The sequence below is a fragment of the Bos mutus genome, chromosome 1, assembly GCF_027580195.1.
Source record: "Bos mutus isolate GX-2022 chromosome 1, NWIPB_WYAK_1.1, whole genome shotgun sequence".
In the NCBI taxonomy this organism is placed as follows: Eukaryota; Metazoa; Chordata; class Mammalia; order Artiodactyla; family Bovidae; genus Bos; species Bos mutus.
In genome coordinates this window covers 18,317,321-18,336,533 of record NC_091617.1, presented here as the reverse complement: position 1 = coordinate 18,336,533, position 19,213 = coordinate 18,317,321, and the positions used below count along the sequence as shown (strand labels likewise).

General features: G+C 45.2%; 1 protein-coding gene across 3 annotated transcripts in view; it reads left to right on the top strand.

Moving 5' to 3' along the window:
- The first annotated feature begins 3,311 nt into the window (after positions 1-3,311).
- The window catches only part of CXADR (CXADR Ig-like cell adhesion molecule), a 65,000-nt gene continuing 49,098 nt past the window's right edge, over positions 3,312-19,213 (top strand). The window contains exon 1 of one of the 3 annotated variants that reach the window (XM_070367547.1): positions 3,312-3,519. In XM_070367547.1, coding sequence (XP_070223648.1) covers positions 3,477-3,519 — 43 coding nt within the window. In that variant the 5' untranslated portion in view covers positions 3,312-3,476. The remainder of the gene's footprint in view (positions 3,520-19,213) is intronic. The other 2 variants (XM_070367539.1, XM_005898168.2) reach the window with 2 other exon arrangements.

Here is a 19,213-nt window from a genome sequence, read left to right as displayed (position 1 = left end):
CCCTGGTGGCTCAAATGGTAAAGAATCTGCCTGCAATGTGGGAGACCCAGCTTCCATCCCTGGGGCTGCCCAGTTGGCTTCCTCCATCCAGGTGGTGATAGTAGTAAAGAACCTGTCTGCCAATGCAGGAGACATAAGAGAGGTGGGTTCGAACCCTGGGTCAGGAAGATCCCCTGGGGGAGTGCATGGCAACCCACTTCAGAATTCTTGCCTGGAGAATCCCATGGACAGAGGAGCCTGGCGGTCTATAGTCCATGGGGTTGCAAAGAGTCAGACATGACTGAGGGATTAACAGGTCACAATTTTTTCTCATTTCATAAAGTATAATGTGAAGTGAAGTGCCAATTGCTGGTGTGGGTTGCTGTTTCCTTCTCCAGCAGATCTAGCCAACCCAGGGATGGAACCGGGGCCTCCCATATCGCAGGCAGATTCTTTACCTTTTGTGCCACAAGGGTGCATGCTAAAGTATAATTTGGTGCATAAAAATTCAACTTCCAAATATTTTATACAGTACCTTCAATTATGGGCTTCCCTGGTGGCTTAGTGGTAAAGAATCCTGAGATGTAGGAGACAAGGGTTCAATCCCTGGGTCAGGACGATCCCCTGGAGAAGGAAACGGCAACCCACTCCAGTCTTCTTGCCTGGGAAATCCCATGGACAGAGAGGCCTGGCAGGCTACAGTCCACGAGGTCGCAAGAGTGGGAAACGACTTAGAGACTAACCCATCACCATCACCTTCAGTTATATCCAGTAGAATTCTTGTTTCCTCAACTAACAGGAAGTCCCTAGCCATTACTCTGGACTCTTCTTAAATCAGCCAAGATTCCACTGGAGACAAGTTAAGCCAGGATTGCCGGACTTGGTATTCAGGTATTTGAATTTTATAAAAGTTCTCCAATAATTTTAATGTGCAGCCAGGGTTGCAAACCACCCACCTAAATTGCAGGGGGGCAAGTTTGGCCTTCCTGATAACTGTTTCACTTTATTTGCTGGTTCGATAAATATAAGACTTTCCCATCACTTCTTATTAGCTTCCACTTTGACGAGCACTTACTATGTGTCAGGCAACGTGCCAAGCATTCTTTCGTGAATCATCTCATTTAATTTTCATAGCTACCTGTGAAAGTATTAGTCACTCTGTGGCGTCTGACTCTTTATGACCCCATGGACTGTATCCTACCATGCTCCTCTGTCCATGGAATTCTCCAGGCAAGAACACTGGAGTGGGTTGCTATTCCCTTCTCCAGGGGAATCTTCTAGATCCAGGGACTGAACCTAGGTCTCCCACATTGCAGGCAGATTCTTTACCAAACCAGCCACCAGGAAAGACCCCATGCTGCTGCTGCTGCTAAGTCGCTTCAGTCGTGTCCGACTCTGTGCGATCCCATAGATGGAAGCCAACCAGGCTGCCCCATCCCTGGGATTCTCCAGGCAAGAACACTGGAGTGGATTGCCATTTCCTTCTCCAATGCATGAAAGTGAAAAGTGAAAGTGAAGTCACTCAGTCGTGTCCGACTCTTTGCGACCCCATGGACTGCAGCCCACCAGGCTCCTCTGTTCATGGGATTTTCCAGGCAAGAGTACTGGAGTGGGGTGCCATTGCCTTCTCAGAAGACCCCATGAGGTAGGTGCTACTTCTAAGTTACTTGCCCAGTTATTGCCCCATTCCGGAGCCCAAGAACTCACCCACTGTTTTTCTCCTCTAATTCACTCCTGATAAGGAACTCCTGGGAACACCAAAGTCTCTCAGTAGTTTATTGTCAGAGACAGTAAAACTCTGCCTGCAGTGCAGAAGACCCAGGTTTGATCCCTGGGTTGGGAAGATCCCCTGGAGAAGAGAATGGCAAGCCACTCCAATATACTTTCCTGGAGAATTCCACGGACTGAAAAGCCATGGTGGCTACAGTCCATGGGATCACACAGTCAGACAGGACTGAGTGACTAACATTTTCACTTTTAGTTATAAATAAACATTATCTGCAAAGACCAACCAAGGAGAAGTAGCAAAATGACAGAAGAACAAGTATGGCCAGCCCCTGGAGGCAGAAGCAACATCTCAGGGCTGACAGGGAGAGTCTGGAGATTCAGATCTCATTCCCAGGTCTCCTAATCACCGCCCTCTTCCCCACCCCCAAGCCTTTAGCCGTCCCTACTTATCCCTACTTTTCAAACTCACTGATCCTTGGCCAATCTCAGGGCTGGAATAACCTTTAAACACAAGGGAGGAAACCCAATCCGGGTATTTCCCAAATTAGCTCCGTCATTATTGAAGACTCGGAAAAGCCTCTAGCCTTGTAGTACAACAGCCCAAAGGACCCTACCTTATGGGAGCAAATGCCCGGGGGCTGCCCAGTTGGCTTCCTCCTCCGAGGTGGCGCTAGTGGTAAAGCTTCCCTGGTGGCTCAGACTGTAAAGAGTCTGCCTGCGGTGCGGGAGACAGGGGTTCGATTCCTGTGTCGGGAAGATCCCCTGGAGAAGAATTGGCAACCCACTCCAGTATTCTTGCCTGGAAAATCCCATGGATGGAGGAGCCTGGTGGGCTACAGTCCATAGGGTCCCAAAGAGTTGGACACAATTGAGCGACTTCACTTCACTAGTGGTAAAGAACCCGCCTGCCAACGCAGGAAACATAAGACAGGCGGGTTCGATCCCTGGGTTGGGAAGATCCCCTGGGGGAGGGCATGGTAACCCAATCCAGAATTCTTGCCTGGAGAATCCCATGGACAGAGGAGCCTGGCGGGCTACAGTCTACAGGGTCGCAAAGAGTCGGACAGTTCAGTTCAGTTCAGTTCAGTCGCTCAGTCGTGTCCGACTCTTTGCGACCCCATGAACCTCAGGACGCCAGGCCTCCCTGTCAACTAAGCACACAAGCCCACTCCGGGATCCTTAGGTGGGAGAGCCCGCCTCAGCAGCAAATCTCCAGAGGTAGGAGGCGTGGCTGGAGGCTCCTGCCCCTTCGCCCCCGAGGGTGGGTTTAAGTGCAGGCTGGGCCAACTGCTTTAGTAGCCCTTTTGAGTCTGGGGTCAGGTGGGCGAGGATGTCTCCTGCCTTGCCTTTAAGCAAGGGTGCGACAGCAGTTTCAATCTTCTGGTGAGAAGAGATGGTCCGACCCACGTGGACCAACCCGATTTAACTGAAGGCATGGAGGCGTGGATCCAGGCTCCGGCTTGGGGCGAGTGGCTGCTGGAGCACCTCAACTCCCGAGCTCACCGAGGCAGGAGTGCTTTCCCGGGAGGGTTCCCGGGGCTCCGCGTTGCCATAGCAACCCCACGCACCCGACGGGGACGGCGCGGGCTGCCTGGGCTTCGCTACTACCGGAAGTGACGTATTTCACCTGCCGAGCGAGGGCGGGGTGGGACCGGGCTGCGAGGTGCGGCCGCCGCCAGCCAGTCGGGAGCTCGCGACGAGACGGGAGACTGAGACCCCGGGGTGAGAGCCGCCTACCTGCCGTTGTCTCCCACGGCCGGGCCGCCACCATGGAGCTTCTGCTGCGCTTCTTGCTCCTGTGCGGAGTGGCGGGTGAGTCGGGGGGGGGCGGTTCTGTCTTTCGGGTCCTCCTCGCCTGGCCAGCCCTCGGGCGCTCACTGCCCGCGGCCACCCGGGAACAATGAGGCGTGGGGGAGGGGGCGATTTGGGGGCGCTGCGGCCGGCGGTGGCGGTGCGCGCCGAATTGCGCCTGGATGGTTTTGCAGGACCCGACGCGCGAGCCGCGTAGGTGGGGTCGCTGGGAGGGGAGCCAGACGGGGACGTGGGGTGCCCGGTGGGGGAGGGGAGGGCAATGTAGTTGGGGGGGGTACCGAGCCCCGGGAAGAGGGGGCGGCGGCGGTGGAGGGGCGCCCCGGGCGCGGGCGGGTGGGCGCGGCGTACTGGGTGCGCCTGGCGCTTCTCCCTGACTATTCTTTGCTGCCGGTGCAGGCTTCGCTTTATTTGCTCTCGCCCTTTCCCTTGTTGGCTGCTGTGCCGTGTCCGTCCAGGGTTACCCGATTTCAAAAGCCTTGAGCATCAGCGGATTTTCAGGTGTCGAGCTGCCCAAGCCAGGAGACCGAATTACAAACGCCATGATTAAATGTTACACTGAGCTTCTCAGCGCCTCTGATCGTCCAGGCTACCTCCAGGAAAGAGGCGCAGAGCGATCTGTACGCTGAGCATTCTCGGTCTCTGGGAAAAGGCGAGCTCGAGCTGTACAACTAGACGGTAACTCGGAGAAGTAAACCGTGGAAAATCGGAAGTAGGTTCCAGAAAAAAAATGCAGTATTGATTTCGGCAGTCGCCGGGCCGAGTGCAAAGGAGAAATTAGTAACCTTGAGTTTATAATGTTTTGATTTATGTTGATGATAACATAGAATGACTTGTACGGGGTGACTCCGAAAGGATCCGCCAAGTACGTGTTCGACTGAGCCTTTGTCAAGGGAGGGGGAAAGGGCTTTTAAAATAATGTGGACAAAAGACGTGGTCATTTGATAGTTTTAAAAAACGGATTTGTTTCCATGTCCGTGCTTTAGCCTACTGATCTTGTTATGTCAAAGTAAGCACTTGTCGCATTGTAGAACCAAAAGATTTCAGTAAACCACCCACAACAAAACATCCATCGGTGGGACCCTAGGACGCACACTTTGTGTAGGCCCGGAAGGATAATTTTAAAGCGCTCTGAAGCTGGATGGAGTGGCCCGTTGTGTTGGGATGGCTCTCTGCTTCCTGTTAAAACGTTCATTCCATTGTTGGATGCCACAGCTGTGAGCATTACTCATGGGATCAACATTCTATTAACAAGTCTAATTTTCGATCTGAGTCTATATAGCATTACCTCCACCTTTTTAATGCTTGTCATTTCGACATGGCTGAAATATCCCAAGTAAAGCTTCCGGAAAAGATGAAAGATCCGTAACCATTTTAGGTGATAGGTTTTCACCTTGTTTTGGTCTAGGACTAAACCGAAGAAGTTGAGAACATTGTGATCTCTGTGGAAAAAAGGGAGAAAAATGTTTTAGGCTACATCTAAAGCAGAGAAATGGAGGAATATAAACTTTATAGAGGATTCTCCCTCCCCTGCCCCCAACCCCCATATCAGGATAATTTCATTTTTTCTGGATGCCTCACTTTGGTAGGCACAATCTAAACGCAGGATATTTTGATAGGTGTAGAGTCCTGCTGCTTGTAAACTGCACACTGTGGTACAGTGTTAAAGGGCTGTTGTCTTCAACTAAACTAGTTTTACTTCAGTTTTCCTGCTTAAGCAACAACTCAAAAACTGTAATTGATATATGGCTTTGAGTATTTCTTCAGATACTTCTCCGCACTTGAGAAATTTATTGCCATGAACTCAGTTTGAGTGGTAACACAATTGGAATCTGTTTTACAGTTGGCAACATAAGGTGGAGGCTGTCATTAAAAATGAGCCACTAGTAGATCTTCCTCTAGCGTTGTCTCTGTGGGTTGCAGAGTTTGTGGTGTACTCTGGTTGCTGGTGGAACACTTCATTGCCTTCCGAGTAGCAAGCCATACCACTAGTAGTTGCAGTAGTAATAGAGTAGTAGCAGTAATAAAGTAAGGCTTGATTTTGCAGTTATTAAATGCCAGGCACTGTTGTAAGGGCTTTACATACATTTATTTAATGTACCTCGCAGCCCTGGAGGATATGTACTGTAATAATCCCAGCTGCACAAATGGAGAAACTGAGGCACAATGTGGTTGTATAACTTTACTTGCCAAGATCATAAATTTCCTCCTGAATCCCTTCTATCACTGTGCTATCACTTTCCTCTTTGATTTCCTCTGATCGATACCCTAAATTAATGTCACTGGTTATCTGTCATTTATTAAGAACTTGCTGTTGGTTTGACCACATGCCAGGTACTGAGGCCTTTTATTAGTAGCCTTTTATTAATAATTTCATAATCTTAGCCGAATATTTTTGGACACTCTAAGAACACGAGGATCCAGGGCTTGTACTGGTGTTGCAAGCTTATATGGCGCATGCCCCACAGCATTGTTGTCTCCTAGGGATGGCAGTGTTAAAAATTTGAGGTGCTGCTGCTTTTCACAGTATCAGTCTGAGTGAGAGTAAAACACTGGCCAATGAATCTGGTCTCCAGACTACTTGTTAGCCATTCAGTGACAGCAGGACCCTGTTCTCTGTGAGCCTCAGTTGGTTTATGTGTCAAGAATACTTATTGCTTTGCTTTACCAGGAGTATTTTCCTTTAAAAAAAAAAAAATGAAGATTATTAGATGTGAACTTTATCCCCTCCATATGCCTATCTCTTAAGTACATTCCTGTATTTATACCACCACCAAAAGTCCCCATTATACCTGGGCAAAAGTTGCTTTTCCTCCAAGGCAAGCCACCCAGCATTGGCTCCTTACCCTATCTCTTGTGGGGTTTCCATAAAATTACCCAATATATCTCACTGTACTGGGTCGTGGGCCTTATCTGTGTTGCTGTTCACTGTTACAGTCCCAGTGTTAGCTTGTTGTGCCTAGCACATAGCAAGTGTTCAGCAAATGTTGAATGACCAAACGTTTTCAGCCTCTTTGCCCCTAGGCTTAAGGATATGATTCAGCTGTCATCAGTTACATCCCTCATTTTCTCCTGGTCTCACCCCCCTACTTCAGTTGTCAAAGGTATCAATCACCACGTGCCAAATCCATCCATTTCTTTGGAGCTCCATGACACCTGTTTGGGCTCCTTCCCATTGTGTTCTCCTGCCCTTCTCTGCCTTCTTCACTGCGTCCCTTAAAGGTCAGCCTCCCCCATGATTTGACCCGTAGCTGTCTTCTCAGTCTCCATCTGAAACCTGGATGACTTCATCTATCCATCACTGCATTCTCAAAATAGTCACTAGGGACTTTAAAATGTTGCCGGCTCACCTCTCCTTTGATTTCTGGGCCACTGTTTCCAACTGCCTTCAACATTCAGCCTTCCACTTTGCATGCGCTTGAGTACCTGAGACTCTGCAGGTCCTCAGCTGAACTTAGCATTAGTTAACTGATTAAATGGTCCAGTCATTCAAATATTTATGGCCTGCTGCATACTGTGGTTGTGCCCGATATCCCAGCAGTTGTACAGGATTTTGCAAGATGCGCAAGATTTGATGGAGCATTCCCAGCAGATAGAGATCTGGAAGGAAACTCAACTTGCCTTGGGAGCTGAGACGTTCAGGGCAAATAAGGCATCTAACTAGTCCTTCTTTTGATGTTCACCTGAGTCAGAGGGACGTGTGGGGTGGAGCTTGAGGTTTTGCATGTTAACAGGCTCCACGTGATGTCATTGATGACTGCACTTTGGGCAAAGGCCTGGAGACTGTGTAGAGAGCTTAGGGGAGAATCGCTGTCTGTCACGTAAAGTGTTGTCCTGCCCCTGCCGCCCAGGGGTGGCACTAAGAAGCTCCTGGAGGTGTTAAAGAAGAGAGCCCGTATACCGAGAGTGATTCTCTTGAAGAGTGTAGATCTGGAGGCAGGGAGAACCACAGCCCCAAGGCAGGAATCCATTTGGGATGACCTGGACATGTGCAGTCCCTGGAAATACAGCAGGAGTGGTGCTGGGCCCGCTCTTTCATCTGAAAAGTTGTTCTGAGGGAGGTGCAGTGGAGCCCAGTATCTGGTTGAATGAGTGGGCAAGAAAAAGATGGAGGGAAGGAGTAAGGCTTCTGGCTTGAGTGAGTGGTGATGTCACTCCACAAATCTTGGATGACTGAGCTTTGGACCAGTCGTATTTGCGGTGGATGCCTGAGGGGAATGGATATGAAAGAAATCCAGTGGGAAGATTCCAACAAAGGACCGGATCTCAGGAGAGAGGCGGAGATGGGTGGTACAGAATTGAGAATCACTGCTGATAGTTTGGCATCTATGTCAGGTTAACTAGGAAAAGCAGGTAGGACTCGAAGAGAAGGTGAAACGTGAAGCTGGGGAACATCAGCGTCTTACTAGATGGTGGGAAGTGAGGAGCTGGGGACAGGAAGGAGTGATGGGAATGTCGGAGAACTAGGGGATGAGGGGGTCCCAGAAAGTGATGAAGAAATGAGACCAGTGCATCTTACATTAGGAAATTGTTGAGAACATTTGGGAAGTTATTGATTCTGGAGAGAGGACAGTTCCTATACTGAGAGTAAGGCTAGATTTTAGTACGTTGAGGAGTGGACATCAGGTAAGTAGAGAATGTACTTAGAGATGTACTTTTCACTTGCCGTTGGTTTGATAGTGCGTGTTGCTGGGATTTTGCTGGCGGTCCAGTGGTTAAGATCCATGCTTCTATTGCCAGGTAGCAAGGGTGTGATCCCTGGTTGGGGAGCTAACATCCCGTATGCGTGTGTGCATGCTCAGTCATGTCCGACGCTTTGTGACCTCATGGACTGTAGCTCCTCTGTCCATGGGGATTCTCCAGGCAAGAATACTGGAGTGGGTTGCCATTTCTTCCTCCAGGGGATCTTCCCAACCCAGGGATCAAACTGGCATCTCCTGCATTGGCAGGCAGATTCTTTTACCACTGAACCACCTGGGAAGCCCTTTTAAGATCCCACATGCCACCAAAAGACAAACACAAAAAAGTAAAAACAACAACACACAAACAGTGCCTGTTGCACATGTGGCCTTAATTTCAGGGGACGTAGCAGACTCCATGGGAGAATGTGGAAACCAGCAGATGAGGGCTCTAACTTGTAAGTGTATGTTTAATAAAGCATGTGTTTATACACACACACATACACATACACTTTTTCATATTCTTTTCCATTCTAGGTTATTACAAGGTACTGAATATAGTTCCTTGTTCTATACAGTAGGTGTTTTTTGTTTATTTAGAACTCTCATTTCCAACCACCCCCACTTGGAACCTTGTTCACATGATTCTTCCTTGAAACAGTGTATTCCTCTTTACACTCACTTCAGGACTCTGAACCCTTTGGCTTCCCATCTCATTTGTCTCTTATGTAGGGATTCCCATCAACTTTAAGGAAGCTTGAATATCCTTCCTGACATGCCCTCAACCCTTATATCCGTTATATCCCTCCTTAAGCACTCCCCTGTCTCTCTCTTTCTCCACCAGATCTCTTGAAGGAGTTTGCTGCATTTGCTGACTCCAGTGACTTCCTTCATGTTCATTCCCATAGAAGCTCATTTTCAGCCCCCTCTCCCCCTGTGAAACTGCAGTGGCCGCCGTGGCTGCATCGCACAGTGGACATGTCGCACTGTCACCCTCTTAAAGCGAGGATGGCTCTGTTGACTAAGCTCTTTTCCCCTTGAGTCATCCCTCATCATCCTTAGCAGATCCACTCTCCTCCCTCTGCCTAAATGTCTGTTTCTGGCTTCAGTGACCAGTTTCTGTCCCTACAGCCTCCAGGTGGTCTCTGGTCTCACTCACCCGAAGCTTTGCCCATAACGTCAAACCACTCACTCAACAGCGCTGCTTACACTTCGCACAGACACCACCAATCAGTCAAACCTGTCTCCACACCACTGTTCTCTTGCACATTAAATGGCATTTTCAGCCATCAGACTCCCCAGGCAGAAATCTAGGCACCTTACTTGACTTTTCCTATTCTCTCCCCAACTTACACCCATGTTTCTAGGTCACTTGTATCCTTCCAGCCACCACTCGTAGTTCAAAGAGTATTGCCATCTCTTAAGATGGTTGAAATAGCTTTCTAAGTGGTTTCTCATTGAGTGAATAAATGGGGAAAGATGGACCAGGCAGGAATTTGTGCTTGTTGGCTTCAGAAGAGACCTGGAGCAGGGGCAAAAGCATTTGAAGATCCAGAATGGGTGTATCATTTGAAGAGGTGAGCAGTGGGCCCCATGTCCTGCACAGGCTTGCTTTCTGTGTCAGTTCTGCCACGTGGGCAGTGTTGGGGTGAATTTGTATTACTCCTCCAGTCTCATCGTAATCCTCTGCTTGCAGCCTGTTCTCCTCCTCCCTTCAGTCCCTCCTTTCCTCTTTCATACTCAAGTGTAAGTAATTAGGTAAAGGCAAGAGTTGAGACTGGGAACTTTTGCTTTTTTCAAACTTTTTATATTGTATTGGGGTGTAGCCATTTAACAACATTGTGGTAGTTTCAGGTGAACAGCGAAGGGGCTCAGCCATACATGTATGTGTATCCATTCTCCCCAAACCCCTCCCATCCAGGCTGGCACGGAGCTTTGAGTAGAGTTCCATCTGCTATACAGTGGGTCCTTATTGGCTATCCATTTTGAATATAGCAGTGTGTACAGACCTTCCTGAACTCCCTAAGTATTCCTTTACCTTGCTTCATTTGGTGGCCAGCAAGTAATGGATGTGAACTTTAATTTGATAATTATTAAAGTAATTAACAGGCTTCCCTGGTGGCTCAGACAGTAAAGAATCTGCCTGCAATGCCAGAGGCCGGGGTTCAGTCCCTGGGTTGGGAGGATCCCCTGGAGGAGGGCAGGGCAACCCACTCCAGTATTCTTGCCTGAAGAATCCCCATGGACAGAGGAGCTGGGTGGGCTAAAGTCCATGGGGTCACAAAGAGTTGGACACGACTGAGCGACTAAGCACACAGCACAAAGTAGTTAATTATTTAGGTAGCCTGAAAAATAATTAAAAGTTAACTAGAATGAGCTTATGGCTTTATCTTACTGTCTTTCATCCACCTTGCTTTTTAAATGATTTATTAAAATATTCACTTATTTATATATTTTAGCTTTGCTGGATCCTATTTGTGTCTCCAGAGCTCTTCATTGTGGCATGCACACTGATCTAGTTCCCCAGCCAGGGATCAAACCCAGGCCCCCTGCATTGGGAGCACGGAGTCCTACCCACTGGACCACCACTGAAGTACCTTGCATTTCTAAAGAAAATAATGTTGTAGAATAATTGTTAGATTGGTTTTGAAATTAGATTGTTAAGAGTGTGATGCTAAGTGGAAGTAAAGAGCACTCACCTTCTCTAGCTCTGGCTCCTCTATCTTCTATCTAATTTCTTCAGTGGGGCCGAAATTACAAATGGCAGAGAGTGAGGGGGTGGGGCACTCACCCTGGCACAGTGATCTATGCAGGACGCTGGTAGTTCCTGGTTTGGTGATCTCTTGGGAGCCTGTTATCGGTGTTCTTTGTAATTTGTTCAGTTTGTTGACTCCATTACTGTCTCCACACGAAAGAAAATAGGCAGGAAGTTGAAAATGTTTCTGCATTGAGTGGCAAGATGGTGACTTAAAGGGACATTTTATCTCTTTAGTCCTTTTCCACTGGTTGTAGACTTTCCCTCCCCTCATGGACTCACCCTTTCTGGTTGCTAATAAGGAGTTAGCCAGTTGAAGTTTAAGCCTTAAAGGCCTTTGCTTGACTCAGCAGTATTTGCAGTTCATTTTAGTTGGCAGGATTCCGGTAGAAGAAAAGATGATTGCCTGCTCTGTTGAACAAGAGAAGGTAGGATAAGGGACAGTAACAGCCTATTTTTAGGGTGGGTGTGAGATCGGGGACATAGTTCAGTTTGTCCTTTGATAGTTGGTGAGAAAAAGGATTAATAGTCACATTAACCCGTGTTTACATACTGAGACAATGCACTTTTCTTTAGAGACTATTAAATCACTTCCATTCTTTCAAGGGTACTTTACAGATTGGAGTGGGAATAACTTTGTTTCATTTATTTCTAAAAAGTATCAATAAAACTGTGTTTAGATTTCGAGAAGAAGCAACAGAACTCATCACGGTTCCCTTTTCACTTCCCCATAGCGTCACTGTATGTTCCATGTGAGTTTTAGAGGTTTCTCCGAAGGAAGAAACACCGATAAAAATGCTCTCAAGGAATCTCAAGGAATATGCAGATGCAGTGAAATCAAACGTGCTGCACCACATCTTTGTTGAATTGTTAGAATGACTCGAGTTGACCCTCCTCAGTCTCTCAGACTCCCCAGTGAAGAGTGCTTTGAACTCTTGAATAACAGGCGATTCCCAGGGGGGTTTTCTTTAATAAACCAGACAAAAACTTTCAAGTGTTTTGTGCGCTGGATAGTTCTACAGTAAGAATTGAGAAGACTCTTTGACCTACTTGGTTGTACAACGTGAAATCTGAGACTTAGAGAAGGAACTGGTGACTTGGGGCTAGAAGAGTATCTTACTGTGTTTTTAAAGACAATTTCACACGCATCTCATTTGAATCCAGTCTCCTGACAGCCTATGAGTAGGAGGGACACTGTTTTTTGTTTTTTGTAACAGGAATCAAGTCATAAAGCCAAGGCCTAAGTCTAATAAATTATGGCATCGGTCCAGACAGTGCCGTCCTAGTAGAAACATAATGCAAGCTACATATGTCATTTAAAATGTTCTGGTAGTCACATTTTAAAGTGAAAAGGAAAAGGGTGAAATTAATTTAAATATTAATTTTGTTTAACCCAGTATATACAAAATATTAATTTTATATGTGGTCCAACTGAACATCAATAACATTTTTTTTTTCATACTAAGTCTTCAAAATCTGGTCTGTACTTTACCTGCAGCACATCTCAGTGTGCACTAGCCACATTTCATGTGCTCAGTAGTCGGGTGTGGCTACCACACTGGTTAGCAGAGGTCTAGAACCTGGAGCTTTAATTCCAGTCACCCTCCACTGTATTTAGTTTCGGAACATGCTACTGATTAAAATAGCATGGGTGTGGTGTGCCATCAGAACAGCTTCTTCAGTAGGAAGTGCCTTTAGAATTGCTGTCATGAGATTTTATCTAAAATATTTGTATCACATAATATTCCTATCGGCAACAAGTTAAATAAAAGTCTCACTTCATATTTAGTTTCATAAAATCATCAGAGAATTATAAAAACTGTCTTTATTTGATAGTTATATGCATTTGTATTTTAGGTATAAGGGAAAAAACCAAATATAGGGGGAAAATAATATTTTTAGCTTGCCTTTGAGGAAAATAAATGCATTTATGGAAATATCAGAAGTAAGTGGTCCCTGGTGATGGTTGCTAGGGAAATTTGAATTCATTTGGGGATATTAGAAAGGAAATCATGCCAAGATTGAAGCAGTCAAGTTAAATATACTTACAACAGGAATTTTTTTTTTTTTTTGGTAACCTTTTCCTTATTAACTTCACGGTTTTTCGTAAGATCAGTTTATTTGCTTGTTTTGCTATAATCTCTTTGCTTTTTTACTTTCTGTGATCTCTCTAAGACACTTCACCTGAGTTTTTTGTTGTTGTTGTTTTTGCCAAGTACTCACTTTTTCCTCTTTCATGTTAATTAAAGGAAGAAAAGAGAGCCTGAGGTTTTTTTGAGCAAGGAGGCAAAGGCAGATTTCTTAAAATGGAGCGATACATACTATTCTCTGAAGGTGATGAAAATATTCACCATGGCAACGGATCTGCTTTACCCATAATGCAAAATACTCAATTTGCATTTGTTTTGCCAGAGAATTCTGAAATTAGCATCTCTGTATTAGAGAACATGAGGAAAGTAGTATACTACATAGACTGAAAAAGGCTGAGACTTAATTTTAATCAAGAAATGAAATTTCTGTCCTTTCCTTAGATGAGTCTGTCTGTGTGCCCTTGAGGAGAGGAGGAAGGAGTGGGTCGCAGTCCAGCTCCACAGATAAAATCTGTGCTCACATTCCTGACTCTCCCGTTTGGCTTTACATTGTAATTTGTGCTTTAAGTGCTCCTGATTTATAAGTTACATATTCAGTTTCTCATACAGGACCACAATCGCCATGGAAGAAGTTTGGGGGAATAAATAATATGTACATGTGCGTTAGGTATGGCAGTAGGTTCTTTTGGAGACAGGAGGAAGATGTCGTTGCAATACTGTGGGCAAGCTTCAGTCTGGAGGAGGGTGACTGGCATTTAATCCTGAATAAAATAAATAAATAAGACCATAAATGAGTAGATAAGTAAGTGAATAAATAAAGAAAAACAGGTACAGATTAGGGCAGATGTGCTATGTGATGTAAAAACCATATGGTTTTCTGATTATTCTCTTGAGGACCCACTGGCTTCTCCAACCCATTTCCCCCTTCACCTTGTATGCCAGCCCTTCAGCCCACTGTTCTTACTGTCCATTTGGCTACAGTTTTTTTAAAGTACATTTTTATAAAGCATCAGAAATATAACAGGTGGAGCCCGCAGAGAGGCTTATGGGGTCTTAGTTCCCTGACCAGGAGTGGCAGCAAGCTCGCCAAGTTCTAACCACTAGACCACCAGGGAATTCCCAGAACATCGTGTTTTTTTAACAAAGACAAAATAAAGACAAATTTTCTGCTTTAATTCCTTCACCTTTTAAAATTCATTTTTAAATAAACCTTTGACTTCCCTGCTGGCTCAGACAGTAAAGTGTCTGCCTACAATGCGGGAGACCCGGTTTCCATCCCTGGGTTGGGAAGATCCCCTGGAGAAAGCAGTGGCAACCACTCCAGTATTCTTGCCTGGAAAATCCCATGGACGGAGAATCCTGGTAGGCTACAGTCCATGGGATCGCAAAGAGTCAGACATGACTGAGCGACTTCACTTTCTTTCTTTTCTTTCACTCGTAGAAAAGCGTGCTGTGCTGTGCTTAGTCACTCAGTTGTGTCAAACTCTTTGTGACCCCATGCACTGCAGCTCGCCAGTCTCGTCTGTCCATGGGGCTTCTGCAGGCAAGAATATTGGAGTGGCTTGCCATGCCCTCCTCCAGGGGATCTTCCCAACCCAAGGATTGAACTCAGGTCTCCCACATTGCTGGCGGATTCTTTACTGTCTGAGCCACCAGGGAAGCCCGAAAAGCATGCAGTTTAGAGCATTATTTACCAGTGAGAGAACATTATCACAAAGCAGACACATCTATACAGTTATAACCCAAGTCAAGAGATAGAACAAAACCCACCATCAAAAGTCCCCTCATGCCCCCTGCAGTCATTTCCAGCACTGTCTTCTCATTTCTAACGGTGTAGATCGGCGTTGACACTGTATCCACAGAATTATATTATACGGTGTATGTTTTTCTGCCTAAACCTGGCTTCCTGTCACGTTTGTACAGTTGTTTCTGTTGGGTAGCTCTAGTTTATTCATTCGCTCTGCCATACGGTATTCTGTCATGTGACTGTACCACAGCTGATTTACGCATTCCACTGTTACGGACATGTTTTTCCTCTAGTTTTCTGCTCTCATGAAAAATCTGGCTATGACGTTCTCAGCCACGTGTTTTAGGGCACACAGTAACTATGAATGGCATTTCTGGGGTCTTGGTTACACATCTGTTTAGCTTTAGGTGATGCTACTAGACATTTTCCAAAATTAATTGTACCAGCTGACACTCCCTTCTGTAGAGACGAGACTGGCTCCGAATCACGGCCTTTCTTCATTTTGTTCTGGTGAGTGTGTAGTGCCACATCATTGTAGTTTTCTTTTTTAAACACTCTTATTATGGCAAATTTCGAATATATATAAACTAGAAAAAAATGGTATGATGTTATGATATAAAATGGTATTTATCATACCAAAAAATAGTAGGATAAATGTCTTTGCTCCTCTTCATCAGCTATCAGCTCACCTCCATTGGACTCATGGTACCATTCTGCAGTCTTTCAACTCTTCTCCCATTCCTTTTCACATATTAAAGGTTTGAACCAGTCTCCGAAAGCCTCTCTTAGTTCAGTCATTCAGTTGTGTCCAGCTCTTTGCAACCCCGTGGAGTGTAGCATGCCAGGCCTCCCTGTCCATCCCCAGTTCTCAGATCTTGCTCAAACTCATGTCCATCCAGTCAATGATGCTATCCAACCATCTCATCCTTCTCTCTTGTCCCCTTCTCCTCCTGCCTTCAATCTTTCCCAGCATCAGGATCTTTTCAAATGAGTCACTTCTTCCTATCAGGTGGCCGAAGTATTGGAGCTTCAGCATCAGTCCTTCCAATGAATATTTGGGACTGATTTCCTTTAGGTTTGACTGGTTTGATCTCCTTGCAGTTCAGGGAACTTTCAAGAGTCTTCTCCAACATCACAATTCAAAAGCATCAATTCTTTGGTGCTTAGCTTTCTTTACGTCCAGTTCTCAAATCCATACATGGCTACTGGGAAAACCATGGCCTTGACGATGGACCTTTATTGGCAAAGTAATGTCTCTGCTTTTTAGTATGCTGTCTAGGTTTGTCATAGCTTTTCTTCCAGGGAGCAAGCATCTTTTAATTTCATGGCTGCAGTTGCCACCTGCAGTGATTTTGGAGCCCAAGAAAATAGTCTGTAACTGTTTCCATTGTTTCCCCATCTATTTGCTATGAAGTGATGGGACCAGATGCCATGATCTTAGTTTTCTGAATGTTGAGCTTTAAGCCAACTTTTTCACTTTCCTCTTTCACTTTCATCAAGAGGCTCTTTAGTTCTTTTTCACTTTCTGCCATAAGGGTGGTATCATCTGCGTGTCTGAGGTTATTGATGTTTTTCCCAGCAATCTTGATTCCAGCTTGTGTTTCATTCAGCCCAGTGTTTCTCATAATGTACTATGCATGTAAGTTAAATAAGCAGGATGACAATATACAGCCTTGATGTACTCCTTTCCCAATTTGGAACCAGTCTGTTGTTCCATGTCCAGTTATAACTGTTGCTTTTTGACCTACATACAGGTTTCTCAAGAGGCAGGTCAGGTGGTCTGATATTCCCATCTCTTTAAGAATTTTCCACAGTTTATTGTGATCCACACAGTCAAAGGCTTTAGCATAGTCAATGAAGCATAAGTAGCTGTTTTTCTGGAATTCTCTATCCACATTTTTTTCTGCCTCTTATATTCTAGGTAAATACTCCATGTCTGTCCTTTGTTACAGCAGAAGAAATGTCCTTCCCTCGAATCTCATTTAAAATTGTCTTATCCCTTTTTTCTAGGTCTCATTGTTTCCTTCAGTCTCTGAGTGTTCTTTGTATGTAACCTCCCATTCCCCTTTCCTTCTGACTTTATAAACATGCTCTACATTTCTCACTTCAAAACAACCTTTCCTTGATGACATATCACAGTGCTATTTTTCTCCTACTCTTAAGAGCCACGTTCCTCAAAATAGCAGTCATTTCTGTCTCTGCTCACATACTCAACTTCTGTAGTTAGAAATATCCCTCCCCCACCTGCAGCCTTTAATTAAAAAAAAAAAATCAGATTTGGTCTAGGTCGCCAGTGAGGTTCTGATTGCCAGATCTAGTATATACAAGTCAGTGTCCTTTATTTACATAACAGATTTTGAGTTCTGTATCTAAGGTGCTGCTCAGTGTGAGGGATAAAAGATACCTTCCCAACACTACATGAGTTCATTTCCTAGTAGGAATGATGGGTTTTGGAAGACAACAGCAAGTTGTCATACTGGATACTGTTTATCGAAAGGATGATACTTAAGAGCTTTACATGCATTATTGTATTTAATCTCTATGTGGAAGTAAGCATTCTTCCTGCTAATGCTCACTTTATAGTAGAAAACATCAATACTTAAAAGACTAGAAACTTGCTCTCCCTAAGCATTTGGTAGGGCTTCCCAGATGGCACAGTGCTAAAGAATCCGCCTGCTGATGCAGGAGACCTGGGTTTGATCCCTGGTTCAGGAAGATGTCCTGGAGTAGGAAATGGCAACCTACTCTAGTATTCTTGCCTGGAACATCCCGTGGACAGAGGAGTCTGGTGGGCTACAGTCCATGGGGTCACGAAGAGTTGGACATGGCTGAGTGACTAAGTACGCACGCCTGCAAGCATTTGGTAACCTCGGTTTGAATTATAGCGCAGCTCGCACTTCAGAGCCCGTGTTACTTGTAGGCAGAACTGCTTGCACAATTTCGCCTGCTCATATTTCAGAAATGTCTGCACTTGCTGCGAGGTAAGCCCAGACAACTGTCACTGCCGGCATGGAGTTGTGCAGGGAGGGGAGGGGATGGGTGTTGGGGGAAGGCTTCCTGTTGGTTGCTTGCTTGATTGATGGTCTACACTTAGGACGTATTTAGATCTGAAAGAGATACTTTAGTTTAACACCCTTAATTTATGTTTGAGCCCCAGAGAAACAACATGTCCAAAGTGATAGAGCTTTTTTTTATGACAGACTTGACAACAGATCCTAGTCTGGTATATCTCATTTTAAAAACGGGTCAGCCCATACTCCTGAACTTTGTGCTACCGAAAATGATGTCTTGTTGGAAATCTAGTATAGGAAGGGAATAGCGAAAATCCCAAACCTTCTTCCACCACAGTGACTGAAAGGGGGTCTAATAATGTACTCACTGTATTATTTTGTAGTGATTTTTAAAAGGAAATCTCTTAATGTCCAGGGGTATTGACTCATAGACTTCTACTTGCAGGGTAAGTGTGGCTTGGGAGCCAGTCTACCTCGATTTGTATCTTGCGCACTTAGTAGCTTAGGTACCTCTTATTGTCTCTGTTTCGTCACTGCTTGAGATAATAGTAGTAACGCCCTCAGAGTTGTTATGAGATTTGAAGGAGTTAATGTGTATAAAATATTTTGAAAAGTGCCTGGCACATAATCTAACACCCATGGTGGCTCAGACAGTAAAGAATCTGCCTGCAGTGCAGGAGACCTGGGTTCAATCCCTGGGTCAGGAAGATCCCCTGGAGAAGGGAATGGCTACCCACTCCAGTATTCTTGCCTGGAAAATTCCATGGACAAAGGAGTTTGGTGGGCTACAGTCCATGGGGTTGCTAAGAGTGAGAAACGGCTGAGCGACTAACCCTGGCACTTAATAGGTACTCAGTCACTGCTCATTACTATTTATGGTTAAGGTGATGGTTTCCCTATTTCCATCTCAGTTTATTTTCTGGGCACTTGCTTTTTGATTACTCATTGAGGGTAGGGAGCTGAGAGTTGATTTTAAAAAAACAGCATAGAAAAGCAAATAAGTATACCTAATGTTGTTTCTCATTGTTATTAACTTCTCTGACTCTCAGTATTATTTTCTTAGCTCAACAGTACCTATTAACACCCTGTACTGAGTAACACATGGGAATGGGATCACAGAGAGTTGGACGTGACTGAATGACTAGCACACACACTAGGCAGCGAGGAGGGTGATTTCTACCTTCCAGTGTTTTTTTTCTCTTCCTGAGCAATGTTTAAAGGCCTAGTTGGAGTAGTTAACTACCCTTAATGCATAGTAAGTTTTTCTTTTTCTTTCCTAAAAAGAAACCCTTAGTATTTGGGTGACTTTTAACATGCTAATCCCAAAGCAGCTCCCTGGTGAGAAGGAAATTGGCAGTTTAGATTTAAGGTCAAGGAAAGGGTCTAAATAGCTTGGCAGTTGCATTTTTGCAATA